The 22,145-nt window shown below is 38.4% G+C and overlaps 1 protein-coding gene across 1 annotated transcript in view; it reads left to right on the forward strand.

Moving 5' to 3' along the window:
- The first annotated feature begins 6,831 nt into the window (after nucleotides 1–6,831).
- C3H8orf34 (chromosome 3 C8orf34 homolog) overlaps nucleotides 6,832–22,145 on the forward strand; it is an 82,331-nt gene continuing 67,017 nt past the window's right edge. The window contains exons 1-2 of the mRNA XM_063300247.1: nucleotides 6,832–6,925; nucleotides 21,708–21,855. Coding sequence (XP_063156317.1) covers nucleotides 6,857–6,925; nucleotides 21,708–21,855 — 217 coding nt within the window. The 5' untranslated portion in view covers nucleotides 6,832–6,856. The remainder of the gene's footprint in view (nucleotides 6,926–21,707; nucleotides 21,856–22,145) is intronic.

Raw genomic sequence — 22,145 nt, forward strand, 5'->3', positions numbered from 1 at the left:
TCATTATTTTCCACATTGTAATGTATGGCTATGAAAGATGGACTGTCAGAAAGGCTGAATGAAGAAAAACTGATGCCTTTGAATTACAGTGCTGGATAAAACTGCCGAGACCATAAAAACAACAAATAATTCCATACTATATGAAGGAAAGCCACACTGCTCACTGGAAGCACTCATAATAAAACTGAGGCTTAAACATTTTGAACACATAATACAAGGGCAAGAGCCACTGGAGAAGAATCTGGTGCTTAGAAAAACTGAAGGCAGAATAGGAAATAGGGTGGCTTGATGACACCACGAGCTTATAAGCAGAAGTCTTATAAGAAGACTTTATAAGAAGCTTATAAGAAGTCAAGGCAGACAGTCCTTGAGAAATCATGTCCATGGTCAGAGTCAAAAATACTGTTAACTAAGTAACTGAACCAAGAATTTATTAGAACCCAAAGAGGTAGTGACCAATGAAATTTGAGGTGACATTAGAAGGATATTGTATTGGCAAATCTGATATGTCTGTCATGCATATATCACTGATACATGTCACTATAAAAATGTAGCTTGGGCCTTTGATGCTGAATTCTATCTGTAGGCCTTTATCTTCTCTCCAAGACTGAGAGGCAGGATGCTCTATTTTTTGACTTTCATTAACTGTCAAGAAACATTTTCTTCTCCTTTCCTAAATTTCTTAACTTTTCCTGAACACATAGCACTTTCATTTGAACCTGAAAATAATCTAATAGTTTTTAGCCTTCAATGAAATGGTAAAGGGTTTTTTTTAATTCAATATTTAAAATACTGAAGTATGTCAACACCGAAAACGGGCCAGCAAAAGTCTGAAAGATGTATTTTCCTGCTATAAATTCTAGGGTTAAGTCTTAAAATGGGGATTAAAAAATCTATGATCATAAAAAGCTATGGCAGAGAGGCTCATTAAGTTTTAAAGAAAAATTCTGAAGATTAAGAAAGGAGCACAAAAAAATGGTTCATTTTTTCTCTGTTTCTGTATTATATTAACAACCTCTAGATTACAGGTTAAGAAGGTGAGGACCACATGGGACTGAGATACCTGCCTTAACTCCTAAATAATAAAGCTGAATGCAACAAATGTGAGTCAATAGAATAAAATGTGAGAAATTTTAAAAAACGAATAGTGCATATTATTGTTTCAGTTGAAACCTTATGGTCCATGTTTTGAGTATAAAGCTATTTTTTTTCTGGGCAGGTAAGAGTTTATGCTAACCAAAGGACTGACACCCATTTTTTGTACATTGTATATTGCTAGCAGTATTTGTCCGGCCAATAATTGTATTTCATATTTATATTTAAATAACAGTTATAAATATCATTATCCTACACATACCTGCTTATGAGCTCTCTTACTTTTCATGGCATTTACTATCAGGTATGTTCAGGTTTGCACTAGAATTACTATTATATACAATGCACACAAAGATTGAATTATTTCCTTTGATATAATGAAATATCAAAAATCCTCTTTCCATAGCATACTGTTAATCTGTAATGGGGGTAGAGATGGGGAATGAATGCTACAGTTTTGTGATCTGAAGGAAATCTTTGCAGATAAATCCAAATTATTGTTTTAGTTTCTCTGAATGTTTATATTCCAGACTATTACATTGGGTGCTCCAGTAATTCCAATATCTGATTTTCCTGTGATGCTTTAAAGTGGATCTGGTTCATGTAGATCGTAACTTCAAAAACAGAATCCTAGCATTTTCTAAATTGATCAGGATAATTCAAAGATTCAAGTGATGCATCTAAAACTTTATGCAATTTATGTCTGAAGTTATGTAATGCAACAAATAGGAGGTTATAAACTGTAATGGACTCAAACGGCATTACTGATGGAAGATAATGTGCTTTAGAGAAGCTTCTCCAAATCTTTCCTAAGAGTTGTGAAACCCATCTAACAACTGATGTCCGTAAGCATAATTATGAGATCTTCATTTTGAGATTTGCTGATTTAATCAGTGAAAGATTATCTATCTGAAAGAACACTCATTGCTAAAAGACTGATTGGGCAGCCTTCCTGCATAACTTTAGGTGAAGCAGGAAAAAGAAAGAAAGAAAGAATCATAGAATGAATACTATATATTCTTCCTTCCATTAGTTATTCATATATAAAGAAATATGACGTAATACCAGGTCAGCATAATCTTTTCCTCCAGAGCAATCAGTCCTTATAAATTTAGTTCTCAACCTCTCACATGTGAAAAGTTGAAACAATAGTATAATTCAATTCTGATCTAAACTATGCATTTTGTTTACTATAAATCAAACTTAAACATGTATTTTGATACTGAAGTTCTTATCCACAACACCCAACTAAGATACCTTGTCAGACAAATTAGATATGACATAACCTAAAGTTTAAATTCTAAATGCCTTTGTATTTTTTAACAAAGTATACTGTAGTTTATATATAATTTTTGCTACAAGCCAAAAAGAAACCAGAGGGGACTCTGTTAGCAAGTAATTTTTCACTTTTACCGTAATTGAACCAACTCAATTCATTGATATTCCTGCCCTTTCAGTGGTAAGAATTTTTAATTACTAATAGCTGTTCATTAGTGGTTATCTGGCTTACAACCCTGATTACAGAGTTTTGAATAACTTATTGAATGGGGTTATTTAAAAATGTATTAATTCAATGTGGTGATTCTATCTCATATCACTCAATTGTGTTATAACTCTTTTTTTTTTTCCTTCGTCATTATAGATGTCTATTTCCATACCTCATCATGTCACAATATGTACAGTTCTATTCCTAAAGGATATAAAAGGTACTCTGAGGCTAACACGGAAAAGCATGTAGCCAGCTCCGTGATTAGGAAAGGCAAATAGTGACACACATTCTTCAGCAAGGTGTCTGCCATATGACTGAGGCGTAAGAAACAATCACCATTTTTATTACACTTTTTAAATATAAAAAGATATATCAGGGAGAACTTTATTCCAAAAGAAGATTTTTGCTTAGCAAATGTAGCAATTGCCTATCATGAATTTAGCTGGAAGAAACACTAGCATGCCAATAGTTTAGAAAACAGCTGTTCTTCTCCCCAGAAAGCAATCTGAGAATGAATGAATGAACACACACACACACGGTGAAGATTTGATGCAAGAACTGCTAAAGCTGCCCCTCTAGTCTAGAAATGGCTAAAAGAAAGAAAAAAAAACATGTATAATGAATTGTCTTGATTTTTCCCATCAGGCAGGCAAATATTTTTGCAGAGCTGTTACATAATACAATTGAATCAACACAATTCCATTTACTTGAGTCAACACAACATGCAAAATAATGATAGCATTGTTTGGTAGCAGAGATTATTCTAGCTATAGCAAATCAAAGAATTTAGTGCATTTAGGAATGGGTTTGGATAATATGAGGGTTTTTTTTTTTTGAAGGCAAGATCTAAAGCAAGAATAAACAAATATGCAGTTGACAATTACAACCTATATCTTGGGTCCAAGTACTTTCTTTGACCTTTTCTGAACAGGCGGAACATTGACAAAGTTATCTGAAGTAACAGAGAATGAAAGTATCATTCTTTTAAAATATTTTCTTAATATAAGTTTTATTTAATTTTATAAAAGCTACAAAGAAAAACCATTGTAAACAAACTGTATCGATTTCATTCCAAACTATTCAGTAAGAAATTGTATACTTAAAGAATCCTAAATAATGCAGGCTAAAAATAAAAGCCAAAAGAAGATTTAAAAGTAAACCAAAACCAAAAAAACACCCCATAACATACCTCTCATTATAATTTTAATAGTAAAAGTATTACAATATATACAGCAGTTAATTTTTAAATGACAAGTTAATCCTAGGCCACATGGAATTATATTGTCTATTTTTGTCTGCTGGCTGATACATAGCCAGTCCAGAGGCTGAGAGTTGACAGCTTTCATTAAGGCTCCTTTAGAGTCAGCTACATGTGCATCCTTCCAAGCATACATAAACTCCTTTTTCGTGACATTCAAAGCATATTGTATACAAAGCTTTTCTTAAACAGACAAACTCCGAATTTGGGGAATACAATTCAACGACACCTTAACATCTTTAAACCTTGACTTCATTGGTGTCCACTGGATGGAGACTGTGTGTCAGATTGGCAACATGGCACACATGTGATAGCCATCTTACCTTTTTTCACCCACCCTTTTGCACACACTGGTGCTTGATTTCCTCCCAAAGACCTAGTTCACCATAGCAGTAATATCTAACTAAAAATGAACTACCAGTGGACAAGACCCAAACCGGTGTGCTAATTTTCCCTCAAATGTATTACATCTTCAGCATAGAAAGGGCAATAACTATCTTTTTTTTTTAAATATCCACTGAGAAGCCCAATAGCAGAACCATTCTGGCAAATCAGTGCTTCACCTGGCTGTGCACAGCATCTGTAGGGACGCTGCAAAGTGAGTTGGTGTGAAAAGTCCTTGAAGCACCAAGGCAGCTGGGTGCTCCAAAAGCTTGGTGGGGCTTCTTCAAGGGCCATTCTGGATTGTTTTTGCACATGAATCCATACACAGTCACTTCAGTTTACTGGCAGTCTCACAGGAAGCTGTGGTTACACATCAAAATCAATCTGGTAACCCAATCAAAGCAACTTTGCTGAGCCTTCCAAAGGCTGTGTCTGTTACTGCTTTGAGGAATTAATGCTGTGCACAACGCTAGCATTTTCTAACTGGTTGTATATCCTGCAGGGCAGCTGTACTGTAAATGAAGGAACATTTACCAAAAGTGCCCCTAATACACTCTCAACATTCCATATATGTCCATCAATCCCAAAGGGTTGGGGACTCCTGCCTTTACCCAAGTGGCAAAAACAACCATATGACTGTTAACAAATGACAACACTGTTGGATATCCTCACTCTCCACCAGAATTGGAAACAGTCTGGAAAAAAAAAGAAAAGAAAATGCTCTATTATATTACAATACCCATTTTCCCCATAGGGTTTTGACATCCATGAAGAATAAAATATGGGAATCACAGAGTTTGTATGTCCCAGAAAATGGATGTATAAATAACAGCTTCCAAACTCCTACAGCAGATCAGGTCCATTATTTTGCCTAGAAACTCCAAGTAAATGTTTTCTTACCACAGGCCAAAGTATTGCACTCAGTAACTGACCTCACAGTGTGCTAAACTGTTATTTCTTTAACTATGTTTTATTAAACAAACACACTAAGCCATTAAACATGGTTTACATACTACAATGGCTAGATTCACACAACATACTAAACCAAAACCAAACAAACCATGTTATGGCTAACCTCAATATGTGAACCTAGCCAGTGATACCATACCTCATACTAAAACAAAATGTGGTTTCATTATTTTAGCTTTGGGTGAATACATCCATTATGGCTTAAGTGTCACATTCAGGCCAGGCCATTACAGCTTGTTCAACAATTTTAAAAAATCTGGTTCAGAATACTGGTTCACACAATATGGTAAACCATAAATTACTGAGTAAGCCACAACTGAATGAATTCATACAACACATAAATAATGGTTTTTACCAATCATGACCGCTGAGTTTGTCCAACACTTAAGATCAAACAATCCACCTTACAGTTTTGTGTGGTGGTGAACTATATAATGACCCAGACGCTGCTGAATTCAGACCTTGGTTTTATTTATTTATCTTGCATCAGAACTGATGTAAAGGATGGAAGGAATTTTTATACGATTTTTTAATTTTATACGATTTCTGAAAACAAGTTGTTTTCTCCTCGTCCAACCTCGGTTGTTATTTGTGTGTTAATTACCTTGAAGTCTGAAGATTCATATATACATTTTCAAATAAAGTACATATAGGAAGAAAAGCCACGCAGTCCTTATTCCTAAACACACCCAGAGACCTCAGTGGGGCTTAATCTCACGTAACGGAAGTATCACTACAATAAGTTATGGGACAGTTCTGAGCTACCATTCCTGGCCACTTGGATGGGAGGTGCGTGTTTAAGACAACTATTAGCATCCAACTAAGAAGAAACGTAACTTCAAGGGCTGCTAATGGACCCGGCAGCGTTCCCTTCAAAACACCCTCCTTGATACTAGAAAGGGTAATTCTTCCCCTCCCCCGTCACGGTCGCTTCCCAAGTGTAGATCAGCGATGGGGCGAGAGCTGAAAGAAATCACGGGAAGAATTACAGACCACGTGAGAGAGGCCGTGTATTCGCTGAAGCTGGGCGGGAATGGGCGCTGCTTCCAGCGTCCTCGAAGTCGTTTGCGCACGCGACGCTTAAGGACGCATTTCAGCTCGGCCAGAAGCGACTCCTGCTACTGCGGGGCGCTCCTGAGCCTTCTCCCAGCCCAATCCCTTGACCCGAGCGAGAAGCGCGGGCGTCGTCGCAGTCCGAGAGGGAAGCGACTGCCCTCGCCTGGCTCCGCTTGGGAAGAGCAGCGCCGTTGCTATTGGCTTTGCGAGAGGCGCTGTCGCTAAGGCGGCAGCTTGGCGATGTGGCTTCAAGTGGAGCCGGGGCTGCGCTTCTTGTAACCAAGGAACCGAGCGCCTGCATAGGCGACGCACGGCTCTTCCCGCCGCGCCCCCCTCGCTGCGCACTAGCCCGCGCGTTCCAGCTTCACCCTCAATGGAGGTGGGAGAGATGGCAAGGTTTTCCCGCCCCCCAGCTCGAGCTCGGCTGTAACGGGGGACGGGGCTTCCAGGCAGTCCAGGGACCGGTGCCGCTGTTGGACCGCAGGCTTTTTCGTCCCCGCCCTGCCGTTCCCACCCTGCTCTTTCTGCTGGAGCGCTGCGAAGGGGGTTAGCAGGAGGCGCCGGAGAAGCAGCAGGGAACACCAATCTCGTTCCTCGGCAAGCTGATGGCGTCTCACCAGCAAAACAGGATCCAAGCCTACCTGGAAAGGAACAAGATCGGGCCCCTGTTCGAGGTAAGAGCACCGCCGAGTCTCCAGCTTTCTGGGCTTGGACCTAGGCGGCAGCGCTCGGGTGTTCTTGGCGGGAGCCGCTCGCGCGCGCCTAGTCTGTCCGGGCAAGTGCGGCTGGGTCGTGCCAAGTTACTTCGAGTTTGCTTTAATTGAAATTGCAGTTGGTGCTGGGAGCAAGCGATACGGGAGTGTCCGCGTTTGGTGATTGATTGATTATGTACCATCAAGTCGTTGTCGGCTATTAGGGACCAGTCAGACACATCTCCGTGACGATCGGACCCTAACTTGGTCCTTCAGGTCTTCCAAAGGTGCACTCATTGTCCAACTACTGGTCGTCCTCTTCTCTTCCGTGGTAATTGCGCGCCCGCGTGCTTTACCTAAAGAATTGCCGGTGCATAGGCACGCTCACGCCTCCTTTTTTCCTCTGACACATACTCTTTTTTTGCGTGCTGCTGCTTTCCCGTTTTACTCGAATCACTTCGAGAGCACGCTCTCCTAGTCCTGCCCTGGTAAAAGAAATTAATATTTATACCACCAGATTCAGTTTTCCTGCCATAAAGAGTTCGGACAGCTTCTGGTGGTCTCACTTTTATGACTCTCTTGGTCTCTCGAGACAAAGAAGCCTCACCCACAAGGAATCCGGTAATAGTACTGTAAGCTTCCTTTGGCAGAGAGACACAGAAGTCTTCCTTAACTTTTAATATTTTTTTATTTTTTAAATGTCTTCCATATATCCTTTCCTCTTTCTCTTATTCATGTGTTGCCAGGTGTTTGGTGCTTCACCACAGTTTGTGGAGTGAGAGATGCCTTTCTCCCCAGTGCACAGGCATTAATAGCTCAGGTTGATCAAGTTATATGGGCAGTCCAGGCAGAAAATTTCTCAAGGGCAGCAACTTTGATAATAGTAAATCACATAACTAACAATCTGCTCCCTTTTTAGGAATGTCTGAAGCAGCTACCCCATCTTAACCTAGTGGTAGGGCTGATTATCTAGCTTTATCTTTATTGTTTATGTTTTATTGATTTTATTGTAATTTCTTTGATTATTGTGAGCTGCCCAGAGTCATTGAGAGTTGGGCAGCCGACTCATTTAATAAATCCTCCTTCCCCCCTCCTCTACTTCTTTTTCTTTTTCTTCTTCCAGAGTGACTCATTATCACCCTTATTATTTGTCATTGCTATGATCCCACTTTCAGTGATCTTGAAGAAAACAAATCTTGGCTATCAAACAGCAAAAAATGCTAATAAAATCTCACATTTGCTTTATATGGATGATCTGAAGCTCTATGGAAAATCAGAAATTGAAATCCAGTCATTGACAAATACTGTAAGAATTTTTAGCACAGATATAGCAATGGAATTTGGCCTAGACAAATGCAATAAATCGGGATAGAGAAAGCAATAAATCGGCATAAAATCATGAACAGTAATGGAATTGAAATGCCAAATGGCCAAACCATTAGGAGCTATCAGTATGAAGCCTACAAGTATCTGGGCATTTTACAGTCGGATAACATCAAACATGGACAAGTTAAAAATGTGACTAGTAAAGGATACATCCAAAGAGTGAGAAAATTGCTAAAGACAAAATTGAATGGTGGAAACACCATTAAAGTCTCCAATACCTGCGCCATACCTGTTATACAATACACTGCTGGAATTATTAAACGGTCACATGCTGAATTGAATAGTTTGGACCCAAAAACAAGACAACTCATGTGTATTCACTATGCATTACATCCCTGTAGTTATATTGATAGATTATACCTGCCCTGCAGAAATGGAGGCAGAAGTTTACTTCAAGTCAAACAGACGGTCAAAGAAGAAAAGCATGCATTGGCTGATTATGTAAAAGATAGTCAAGAATAAGCACTAATACAAGTTAAAAATGGGAACTTATGAATGTACAGGAAACAAAACTTGAATATCAAAATAATGTAATAAAAACCACGAACAGAATGCTGGCAAGGAAAAGCATTACATGGTCAATTTCTGCAAAAGATTGAGGGAAAAGTGGATAAAGATAAAACCTGGCAATCGCTTACAACTAGAACATTAAAAAAAGAAACTGAAGGCTGCTCAAGAACAAGCTATTTGAACTAATGCAATTGAGGCCAGAACTGAAAAATCATCAAATGATTTAAAGTGCAGATTGTACAAAGAAGCAGAAGAAACAGGTCATATACTCAGCTTGTGCACGAAGATCACACCAACTGACTATAAACAATGTCATAACATAGTTGCCAAATGATTCACTGGAACATCTGTAAAATTATCATTTGCCAGTAAAGAAAAATTGCTGGGAACATATAGTTGAAAAAGTAGTCAAAAAGGAGCATATTAAAATATTACAGACTGAATATAAAATGATAAAATATTGGCATATAACACACCAAATTTAATTGTGGTTGACAAGAAGCAAGTGTGGATAATTGATGTGGCAATACCAGGGGATAGTAGAATAAAAGACAAAGAATTGGAGAAGATCACAAAGTATCAATATCTGAAATCAAAGTTGAAAGATTATGGCATAAACCGCCCATGGTGTTTCCAGTGGTTATTGGCACACTGGGTGCCATGCCCAAAAAGCTTGGATGAGACTTAGAAAATCTATGCATTGACAAAATTTCCATCTGTCAATTACAAAAGGCCACACACTGCTTTGATCCACACATACACTACGCTGATCCGCATGTACAGATACTACGCCAATACATTATGACATCCTAGGTTCTTAAGAAGAACTTGATGTGAATGAAGGTCAACACCAGCTAAAGAACTGGCAGCTGTGATTTCACATTGTTGTGTATAATAATAATTATTGTATGCTCTCTTGCTCATTAACCTGTATGTTCCTTCTTTACTGTATGACTTGCCCTTCTCTGTACTTTTTTTTTTCCAACTCTTCATTCTCCCATTGAATTAGATCCACTCACACTATACACAATATACCCTTTGTTTGCTCTGAAGCTGTTTTTATCCACCTCCTCTGCATGGAGATTCCATCCTGGACATACTTGTTTATTGCTTCATCTGTCTGACATTTGAAAAAATACAGTTGAGCTGTTACTTGTGAGGGGATCTATGTCTGCTGCCATCAGAGTCTTCCTTTGATTAATTATTTTTTTCTGTTGGCCTGATGCAAAGATCAGAAAAACCATCTGGAGTATATGTCATCTTCAGGCTGCAAATAACTCAGTCTTTTATGGAACCATTATCTATCTGGCTCTGTGAGCAAATACTGAAAAGCAAGTATCCTGTTAGTTGCCAGCTTGGGCATGGAGGGGGATGTAAAGGAGGAAGTGACATCATATGTATCATTACATCATCACATGAATGGCATGATTTGTATCATTTGCACAATGATGTCATGACACACAGTGTCATCATGGTTTCCATTGGACAGGGTCAGAGAATCACTTTGCTCTGTCAAGCCACAGAAGATAGGTCAGCACAACCAGTGCTTCTTCCTTTTGGTAATTGGAGTGCAAGGGAGGGATTGTGTTCCAGAGTCTTAATGGACTGGCAATTGATGTGGGTTGCATATGTCGGCAGCACATGGAAATATTCAATTCAGAATGTATTGCAGAAGTGAATTACAGGTAGTCCTGTAATTCACTTCTGAACCATTCATTTACTGATGGTTCAGACTTATGATGGTGCTGGAAAAAACTTGAATGACAATCAGTCCTCACGCTTAGGACTGTCACAGCATCCCCATGGCCACATGATCACAATTTGGGCACTTGGCAACAGGTTCACATTTACGTCACAGTGTCACATGGTCATGTGATCGCTATTTTCAACCTTCCTGGCCAGCTTCTGGCAAGCAAAATCAGTGGGGAACCACGTGATTCACTTAACGACCATGGGGTTTGCTCAAATGCCTGAGCTGATTTGCTTAACAACTGCCACAAAAAAGGTTGTAAGATTGGGTTGGATTTGCTTAATGACTGCTTAGCTTAGTAACTGAAATTTCAGTCTCAATTATGGTAATTAAGCAAGGACTACCTGTACTTCACGGAGTATCTGGGATACTGGGATTTCTCTATTACTGTGCTCTATGCTCCTTCACAATAGTACCAAGTTTCCCAAAGAATTGCCCCCCTTGCTGGCACAGCGATGTTCTGGAGAAGCAGCTGCTGAGTCGGAAGTTCAGTTTCATATATCGGAGGAAGGGAAATTGTGAGCTACCTTTTTCCATTGTTTTTATCTTAGTGAGAAAAACATCTTCATATGAGTGTTTTTTGAATCAGTAAACATAGTCAAAGAATTTGAAATGTTGTTTAGAAGTTGTTTAGGCATCTTTTGAAAAATGTCTTTGTATCAAATTCTTAAGGCTTTGGAATCCTTAGTTACTGCTGAGCCTTTATTTATACTGCTCGTAATCTCCACAAATAGGCATTAGAATGACATTGGATATATTATTCAGTGGCTATTTCTGGATGACGTAATAGTTAAGAGTGCCAGAGCAGCCTGAAGCCTTCTGCCTCTTCTTGAATTGATAACCAACAACTAGTAGGTTAGAGCATGGGGTGCAAAAGCCCTGCCCACTGGCCATGTACAACCCGCAAGGACTACTTTTGCATTCCACAGAGCCCCCCAGAGTGAGTAGGGCCAACATTTTGGGAAGCTTTTTGGTTTTTTGGGAAGGAGGGGCTGAAAGATTTTAAGAAGCAAACTTGGTGCCCTGATACTTAAGGTGCCCAATCCCACTTCTTAGAAAATCCTAACATCTCAAAAAATCAATCTGATATTTCCCATTTTAGGGGGTGTTTTGCCCCTTAAAACTACCCCAAATCTCCAAAATACCATTATCCTCATCATCATCTTGCCTCTGACTGATTTCCCTTTTCCACGTAATCTAACATCTGTAAAAAAAAAAAAAGAGAGAGAGAGAGAGAGAGAAGACTGAAATGCCTTTATCAGTAGAAGGAACTGTAATGCTGAAAAAAGGTCTTGGTGTCATTGCACACTCTACTGATGAAGAGAAAAAAATGCAGATTGTTTGGGAGGGGGAACTTTGTATCATCCAATCCCCCAGTAAAATAAAATATAAGAACAAGAAAGATATAAAAATGCACATGGATAAATACAATATAAAAAGGGAAAATAGGCCCACTCACATCTGCATGTGGCACTCACTATGCCACACGAAGCTTATGGAGCCCTCAAGCTGAGAAAAATTGTGCAACTCTGGACTAAAAGGTAGAAAACTCCCATTATATTTTTCTAACTAGCCATAACCAATCAGGAAGTGCTTTATGTTCCTCTTAATCTGGAGTATGACAACTATAGGATTTCTTTATTTTAAAAAGTGTTTGTTTCCATTATAAAACTATCCATTTTATAAAACTACCTTGTTTCAGTCCTGCAGGGAGGTTTCTACAACAGATAAATGTTGCAGCTGTTTTAATCAGTTGCTGACTGGTATTGGATTTGCATTCCTGCATGTACCAAAGCGCTTTTTCAGAACTGAATCTGAAACATTGCAACAAAGTCCTAATATGCATGCTTGTGACTATTGTCTATACAGGAAATGCAAATGGAGTCTAATCAGTGTGGCTTTGAATAGTAGTTTAGGGTATTTCTGCCCATTTTAGTAGTAGTTACTCTTCCGTTTGTTGTAGACAGAGTAATACTGTGGGGCGTGCATGCCAGGCTGTGGAAAAGGACCCCTGAATTCCATCTGGGCATTCTGTAATTATGCACACATGTGAGTTTACCTAGAAATGTACATGGAGGATGCCCAGTAGTATGTAGCACCTTGGTCTGTTTGGCAGCCCCACAGGAGGTTCCTATTGTATGTTGAGAAAGATTTTTTTTAAAGTAATCATGGGAGTTGAATTAGGAAGTTGAAAACTGTTTGTCTAAGAGTTAGCTGCAATCTTTGCGATCATGGCTGGCTGGGGAATTCTGGGAGTTGAAGCCCACACACCTTAAAGTTGCCACATTTTAGAAACACTGCTCTAAAACATGTTCCAGTTTGACTGACATTCCATTCCAAAAAGGATTTGAGTGGCTGATTTTTTTTTCCAGGTTGTACAGCTGCTTATTTGCAAAAAACATCAAAGACTTTGTACACTGGGAGAAAGGAATAATGTATGTATTCTATTTTAATGCTATTTTTATTTATTGCATTGAAGTGATAAATCTGACTTTTGTGTAGTGGGTCGTATATCCTAGCTAGCATAAAAATGTGATAAAAGTTCTTCATAGGTTATGATTGTGGCTCAGGGATTACACAGAAGTCTGACAATTCCAGTCAGGAAATAATTATTCTCCAAAATAGTAACCTCAAATACACTGTGAAAGAGCAAAATGGCCACTAAGACTAACTTTGAAGGAAAGTCAGAATTAGATATAGATCTACAGTATATGTTTTAAGGGCTTGGAACAAGGAGCAGAGGTCTCTGAAAAATAAACAATAGAGCTAAATTGAGGCTAAGAAAGTAGTCAGAGGGTTTGGGGACTAAATGCCAGTGGCTAACATACATGCTCGTTGTTCAGGAAGGAAAATTTGGGCTGAAGTATAATAGTGACTAGAGTTATACAGTGTTTCGGAAAAGTGAAAGCACCTATTCCAAAAATGTGCTTTTGTGTTTGTGGGTGGGATGGGAACTGTCTGCAACTCTTTAAAGCAGCTCTTTTCTGAGCATTGACATCAGCTGCTGAGGGCAGCTGAGAAGGTACCTTTTGGAATCCAATCTGAAGTGCCCTAAATGTGCCTGGATGATATACATGACTATATAGGCAAGATACAGGTAGTGTGATGGAATGCATCCCTAAAAGGGGGGGGGGTTATGTGCCGCTAGATCTCAGGAAGGAGGGAGTGCATTCCAGGGAGATAAGAGAACTCTCAGTAGTCTGGGGGCTCTTGGTGGGAAAGCAAAGAGGCTCAAGGTGGCCCTGCCCTAGAGTCTCTCAGGTTATTTGTGCTTGGGTTAGAGTAGCTTGAGTCTGACAAGACTGATGCTGGAACCAGGCCAAGAACCACACTGAGTCAGTGTCTTCCAACTCTAGTTCTTTACTGTTCTCACCATATAGACAGAATCTTGCCAGACTCAAGCTACTCTAACTAACCCAAGCACAAATAACCTGAGAGACTCTAGGGCGGGGCCACCTTGAGCCTCTTTGCTTTCCCACCAAGAGCCCCCAGACTACCGAGAGTTCTCTTATCTCCCTGGAATGAGCTCCCTCCTTCCTGAGAGCTAGCAGCAGCACCGAAATCCACCACAGGTAGTCCTTGCTTAACGAACACAATTGAGACCGGAATTTTGGTTGCTGAGCAAAGTGGTCATTAAGTGAATCCAACCCAATTTTATGACCTTTTTTGTGGTAGTTGTTAAGCAAATCACCACAAGTGTTAAGCAAACCATGTGGTCATTAAGCAAATCACATGGTTCCCCATTGATTTTGCTTGCTAAAAGCCAGCCAGGAAGGCCGAAAATGGCAATCACATGACCACAGGTTGCTGTGATGGTCATAAACGTGAACCAATAGTCAAGCTCCCAAATCATGATCATGTGACTGCAGGGATGCTGCAATGGTCATAAGCGTGAGGACTGGTCATAACTTGTTTTTTTCAGGACCCTTATAAGTCCGCAGTGTCACTAAACAAACGGTTGTTAAGCAAGGACTACCTGTATGTGGGCCTTGTCTGCTTTAGATGACCTATTCTGAAGCTAAGTCCCTCTTCCAAGGGTTGATTAATGATGAAACTTAGGCAGACTTAGAAACTGCCTGTTCATCAGTTTTAACGTTTATGTAGGTTTAATTATGTTATATAACTGCACAATGCTTTCTTTCAGAGCCATAATTCTTTCTTTGAGTGGTTCTTTTGCTGCAGGTGCATTTGGGATTACTGTTCAAGGAATAAATACTAAAAATGACCACAAGAGTATATTGTTCCTTACTTTAAGAGACCTTTGCATTTATGGACTTGTAGAAATGGATTGAAAACTATTTTTCTAGTCTTTCTTGTTGAAATAAGTTGGGGTTCTTTCGACTTTATATCATACTTGGGTTTAGTTAGCTGAGATGATGTTTACAGGATTTTCTTACGTCTGTGGCTTAATAACCTTGTAGATTTGGGGCCAGATTTTTTTGGTGGGAGTGGTGGTAGAGTTGCAGGGTAAGACCGGAGACATATTAAAAGCCCAAAATGTACCTATTTTTCTAAAAGAAGTCCTTCTTTCCTCTGCCACCCTACATTCTTTATATGGTAAAATAAGTATATTACTTGCTAATCATTTAAGTTGTTGTTTGGTTTTTAAAAAATGGTATTCGTTCACATTATATATTTGTGTTTCTTCATTCTTATAGGAGGGTGTCTTTTACTGCTTGCCTCTTATTGTCTGTAACTGGAAGTGGCCCATAGACTGAGCACCTGTTATGTACACCAGTGGTTCTCACAGCAAATTTGGAAAAGATTACTGATGTACACTGAGATCCAATATGATGTGGTGGTTAAGGTGCTAAATTAGGATTTGGGAGATCCAAGTTCAAGTCAACCCTCTGCCCTAGAAGCTCGCTTCTAGGGGCAGTTATTCCTTTCAGCTCAGCATACCTCATGAATGATGGTTGTGAGAGAAACCGGAGGAGTGTTATCTTTGCCTTCGTGAGCTCCTGGATGACACTAGGGATACAAACTAAGAAAGAAGTATTTTCCTATACATGTGTTTACCAATCCTGACCTATTTCAGACAAATTATTTGTGTTTAAGGAATGTATTTTGCTAGATGGGTTGTGGGAAGCAATTCTGCAGTTAAGAAGCAAAGAATACACAAAAGAGGTGAAAGATAACATGTTTTATTGAATAAGCCAAAGGCAAAAATAAAAGTTCTTAGCTGAGAACTAAATATATTAAAGGAAAAATGATACACAGGAAGAATAACCTTCGGTCCCTTCTGCTGCTTGGAAACACCTTATCCTACTTTGAGGAAAGAGCAGGTGTACCTCTTAAAACTGGCTGGTGTACAACACTTTTCCAGGCTTTGGCCTGCATTGAGCTTCTCACTTTGAGAACGTTCTCATACTCTTTATTCACTATTCTAATTAGACATATTTCCTTCTTTTACTCATTCATTGATTGCTGCAGACATTTTTTAGAACATGCCAGTTCACACATTCCTTCCCTTTCTCCTTTGTTCAGGTGGCTGGCCTTGAAGTCTGACTATAGCATGTTAGACCTGAACCTGTGTTGGGAAATATAAAGTAATTAGATAGCCAGCTAATACAAAAAATGAAAAATACAGAGTTAGAAGATCAAAGGTCTAAAGATTTATGCACAGAGAAACGTTGGTGCACATAACTGAGCCTCTTCAGTATGAGAAACATCTTTTGCAGTGATGCTGCAGAATGTCATCCATATCTCACTTTAAATGTTCAGGGCGACTCTGTGAAGGGACGGTGATATGAATGCTAGAAGGTGATTGGATCATTGTAATGAAGCCTGGCATGAATATGCTTATATTTTTCTGTCGGAATGGGAATATTTCTACATTAATGGACAGTGGTCACAGTTTATACTTGGTGAATCATTAAAGGTGATGTATGTCATTAAGGTGGCAAGTCTAGCCTTACACTTTCTGTAGTAAGCCCTTCTGTGTGTGCCTGAAAAAAAGCAGTGCTGCCTCATCATGGCAGTTATGTGTATGTGGGTGTGTGCTCCTGGGAAGGATAAGTGACAAATGCCAGGCAACAGTGATCTAAAAAGATATTGGAGGACGATCACTTTAGGCAAAGGTATCATTTCATACTGTGCAGGAGAAGGCAGTTGTAGACCCTACTGTATTTTAGTAAGAAAACCACGTGGATGGGCAATATAAAGTGATTGACAATATAGTGCTGGATCATGGGTCAATCAGGTGAGATGGCACTCAACATGCTAATGAGGAATAGCTGAGGATCCTTCAGAGTAATAATGGAATTTATGATGTGTTTAGATTAAAGCCTTCAGGACTTCTAGTTTCTGATGTTGCCATGCTAAGAAGAAAATATGAAGCTAAAAATATAATTAATGTGGGAACATGGAACATAAGAAGCTTGAACATGGGAAAGTTTGACTTAGTGAAGATGAAATGAATAGATTACACATTAACATCTTAGGCATCAGTGAATTAAAGAATTGGAACTGGATATTTTCTGTCGGAAGATCATAATGTTTACTACTTAGGACACAAACACCAAGAAGTAATAGCATTGCTTTCACAATCAGGAAGAATACAGCAAGGACAATACTTGGGAACAGTGCAATCAGTGATTGAATAATATCAATTAGGCTTCATGAAAAATCCTTTAATATATTGATTATCCAAGTTTATACTTCAACTACTGATGCAGTAGAGGAAATTGATGGGTTTTGTGGTCAAGTTCAGCCTGAAATTGAAAGAACAGGAGAGCAATAATGTGCTACTTGTGGTTGGAGACTGGAATGACAAAGTTGGAAATAATACAGAGGAAAACATAGTTGGATTGTATGATCTAGGAAACAGAAATGAAGCAAGATAATGACATCTATTTCTACCAATCCAGTGATTTCTTTACTGCTATTATAGTCCTGCAACAATCAAAACAATGCTTATTAGGGAACATCACCAGATGGAGTACACAGATACCAAATTGACTATATTAATGGTACAAAGGGGTGGAAGTCCTCAGTTATATTTGCAAAGACATAGCCAGATAAGCTACAAAACTCTTTTTACCTCATTATTCTCTGTACATTTCCTTCAATTTACCCATCAGTTCATAATCTCATATATCTGCTCTGCTACCAGTTGACAGGACCTACATCTGCATTCCCAATATATCTGTAAGTTGCATGCCCTCCCACTGAACTTGCCATAAACAAAAAAGTTATTTTGGATTATAAGAACACATGGTGGAATTATGTGAGTTAATGCTGACTGAATAGTGGGATTCCCTATTCCAGATCTATATTCTAACAAGGTTAGAATATCATGAGGTAATACATAGGCAAGAGCTACGTATTTTTATGCATAGCTACGAAATACATACACTCAGTAGGTGATTCCAGATAGAAAAGACTTTTTTCAAAAAGAGCTATGCAAATGAATGTAGACCAGAAGTTAGAAACTTGGTTACCCCAAATGTTTAGATTTTAATTCTCACTGGTCTTCTTCACCATGTTTATTTGCAAGGGATTGTGGGATTTGTAATTTTAAAAAATCTAGATGGTACCAAGTTGCTTATCCCAGTATTGATAATATGATCAATAATGATCAGTTTTCTAATTCAGTATGAAGTAGCTCCCCATGTTTTTATCTCATCTCTGAAATTACCAGGTCATATGGAAATCATGAATATTTTATGATATAACTGTACACATACAGTTGCATATAAAAGTTTAGGCACCACTGTTGAAATTGAATGTTTCAGTGGATCATTGAAACATTCAGTTTGACCAGGAACATTTAAACTTTTTCATCCTAAATATGTTTGTAGTTTGACTAGAATACAGGAAGTTGACAGGTAAAATGTAGAACACTTCAGTCCTACACTATCTCTTTGTGTCCCTGTTACTTGCTGAATTGTTAAAGACTTCATTTCATTTTTTTTAACCTCATGAAAATGGAAATCAATGAAACACTTAATGGGAAGAGCAGTCTGCAGTTTTTTCCTGAACTGATAATGGTTTTCTTATTGTAGAATTAATGAGGTTTTATTTCTATGTAAAATTCAATTCTGAACAATTTGCATTTTAATTTTCCTTTCATTTAGCACTTTGAAAGCATCTGAAATAATCTTTAGAACAAAACTCTTTGCCTGTATTTGTGTGTGGCTGACAAGCAGGATGCTGAGGTAATGGCTTTTAGCCATTACGTTGAAGCCGAAATCTTCACATTTCTCCTTTGGTCTAAAAATAGTGTTTAAGATGGTTAAACAAAGGTACAACCAATATATCTGTGGTTGATCTTGGTGGAAAACTTCCTGAGGTGTCTTGTGGATCAAGAGAGGAAGAAACATTCTTAGCATACTTGAGATTGATTTTAATAGAGACATGCTGGCTTTCTGAAAAGCCTTGAAGTCCTGGGTGTTATCTCAGGCCCTGGGGTGAGATATATGGAGTCCCTGGGGTGTGTTTGTTATCTTTGTTTTCTCTTTGTATATTGTGCCTAAATGCCATCTTGCTTTTGGTTGGTATTGATTTTTATATTACTATCTGTGAACTGCCCAGAGTCAGTTGGAGTCAGCCGGTGTCCAAATTGAGTTAAAAATATTAAATAATACTTTAAATTCTTAGAGGTAGAGTTATCTGATGGACCCAAGCTATTAAACTTGGGAAACTCAGAGGGGTATTCCTGGGTAATGGGTTAATTGACAAATCCATAGTTTAGGACCCACTGAGAGTTGTGTAAATGGAGAAGAGAGAGATTATGTACAGATACATGTTGGGCAAAACAGTATCACTGGTTCTGGCTTGTACTCCAGTCTATATAGCACCAAATTATTATTATTATTTTATTTAAATTGATTGGCCAGCCAACTCCAGTGAATTCTATGGACATCCTGTCTGGCACATTGGTTTACAAGGTCAGATAAGAAGTACTTCAGGCTAGCAAAACTTTCTAATAGACATTTGTTTTTACTGACAGAATTTCAGGATTTGGATGTTTATTTATTTAATTTTTTAACCCTGCCTTTATTATTTTTATAAATAACTCAAGGCGGCGAACATACCTAATACTCCTTCTTCCTCCTATTTTCCCCACAACAACAACCCTCTGAGGTGAGTTGGGCTGAGAGAGAGTGACTGGCCCAAGGTCACCCAGCCGGCTTTCATGCCTAAGACGGGACTAGAACTCACAGCCTCCTGGTTTCTAGCCCAGCACCTTAACCACTAGACCAAACTGAGATCTGTTTCAAGAACTTGTTAAAAGAATGTTGCCTATCAATCTAATTATGGGGGTGGGGTGGGAAATATGATATTAGGAGAAAGGGAAATGAAAGACATTGCTGGCATGTCTGAAAGAGTATGAATTGCTTTTCTTTTGAATTGAATGGATGGATAATGTGGATGAAATATTTCTAGGCTGGGTGTTTACTTCTAAGAAGCACTGCTTATGTTATAATGGCATGCATGTTATACCTGCCATGGATGTTGCTTGTATATGCATCCAGCACTATTTCTACTTTTCCGTGCTCTTTCCCCTATTCCATTCCTTTGGCTGTTCTTGCTGCTCATATATTGCCTCCTGAAGGCTGGGGAACTGGCAGTTATTCTTGGTACTAGATTCGGTATATGTTGCAGGGCTCTCTTGAGGCTTTCTGGAAGCCAGCACTACACCATCCTTTAAAAACATATTTGCCTTAAAGCCAGAAGAGACGAAGGATGGATGCTGTTCCCCCCTCTTTTCATAAAGGACAGAAAGGCATATAGAAGAGAGTAATAGTAATAATATAACATTATACTTAATGGGCAAAATGTAATGGGCTGCAGTGTTTGCCCAGTGTAGAGAAGGAATATGTGGTGGGTGGGTGGGTGTATGCACACACATGTGCACCTATATACTCACTCCCATACATATGTGAACATCTGAGCAAATCATCAGCTAGTGCACCATTCTCCTTCCAAGGCTAAAAAAAATTCATTGGGAATTTCACTAGGAATAATTGTGTAGGCATGGCTGCATTTCGTTACTTGTAAAATAATAAAAACTATTATAAATCAGAGGTAAACCATTCTCTCAGTTTTAAAAAAAGGAAAGGTAATATTTTAAATTAAATGTACTTGACACAAGATCCTGTATATAGAAAATATCATGGGGCTGGTTTTCAAAGCTAAGTCAATGTGAGGAGTTGGATTTGATAGTCCTGTGCTGATTTTTTGAAGATTGATGGGTTGTTGGTGCTGAAAGATAATGAGATGCAAAAGAGAAAAGATTACTAAAAGAAAGCAGTAAAACAAGTTAATTCAGAAAAACATGTGCAAAACCTTTTCAAAGCATGACTTTTTAAAAAGCATGTAGATAATGGTTTCAGCAAGGTGAAATCAAATATATGAATGAACAGATGAACAAAATGATGCAATAAAGAGGAAGATTATGTAAATTATCTAGAATAATTAACTTGCATGCAAAGAATTTAGAAATGAGTCCTTTCTGTTCTGGGAGCTGAAGTTGTCAGGTTCTTATTGTTAAAGAATAAATGATTTCCCTGAACATTTTATAGAGTGAGTTTGAAAAATATACAAATGAAGAAAAGTATATGATTATTTTAATAAAAATCATTGATACATAAACCAAGTGGAATTATTGACTGGATATACACCAAGTGCTCAGTTGTCGTGTGCAGTGTCTGATTCTAATCAAAGTGGCCTTTAAGCCATAGTTTATGACTTTGTACTTTATGGAACCAGCTAATGTGGTTTAATCAACAAACCATATTTAAACAAAGAATGGACTGTATACAGCTAACCCTTTCTGCCAATTAAATAACTTCTTCCAGAGTTGTCATATGGTTTAAAGGAGAAACATTCTTGGTTTTTTACTTTTATTTTGAAGCAAAAAAAAAAAATCACATGGAAACAGAATTCTGTACTTCTGATTCAAATTTTCTTTGGCTCTTTGTGCTCTTTGAGGTGGTTTCAGTAATATATAGTTTTGTCCTTCAAGCATTCCAATATTCTGCATTTCTTGCAAAAAAAAAAATCCTAAAGGAGGATTTGATTAATGAGAACATCAATTACATGTCAACTTCCACTGAAACAAGACGAACTTCAGGGCATGTATTTGACACATCTTCATTTGATGATTTTAAGGAACTGATGACCAAGCTGATAACAGAGACTCCTGATCATCCAATTCCATTTCTCATTGACCATCTTCAGTCCAAACAGGGGAGCCATGGTCAGATTCAGAGGACACTGTCTGGATCTGCTGCTCTCTGGGCAGAGAGTGAAGCTTCAGGTATGTAGAACAATGATTATTCATTGGGGAATTCTAAGTGAACTCAATTCTGTACTGCATACCAAAACTATTATATTTTTATTAGATCAAATTTATCTGCCCAGAGGTTGTATGCCTAGATATCATATGTTTTGTATGTCCAAAACACTTACATCTGTCCACATTTAATTAATTAAATTAAATGATCTGACTAGAGATTTATCTGGGTTTATCAATTACTCTTCATTTCAAACTAATACGTTCACATTAATATATCAGTTACTAATGTGCAGTAACACCATACAATCTGG

Source organism: Candoia aspera, chromosome 3 (genome assembly GCF_035149785.1).
Source record: "Candoia aspera isolate rCanAsp1 chromosome 3, rCanAsp1.hap2, whole genome shotgun sequence".
Taxonomy (NCBI): Eukaryota; Metazoa; Chordata; class Lepidosauria; order Squamata; family Boidae; genus Candoia; species Candoia aspera.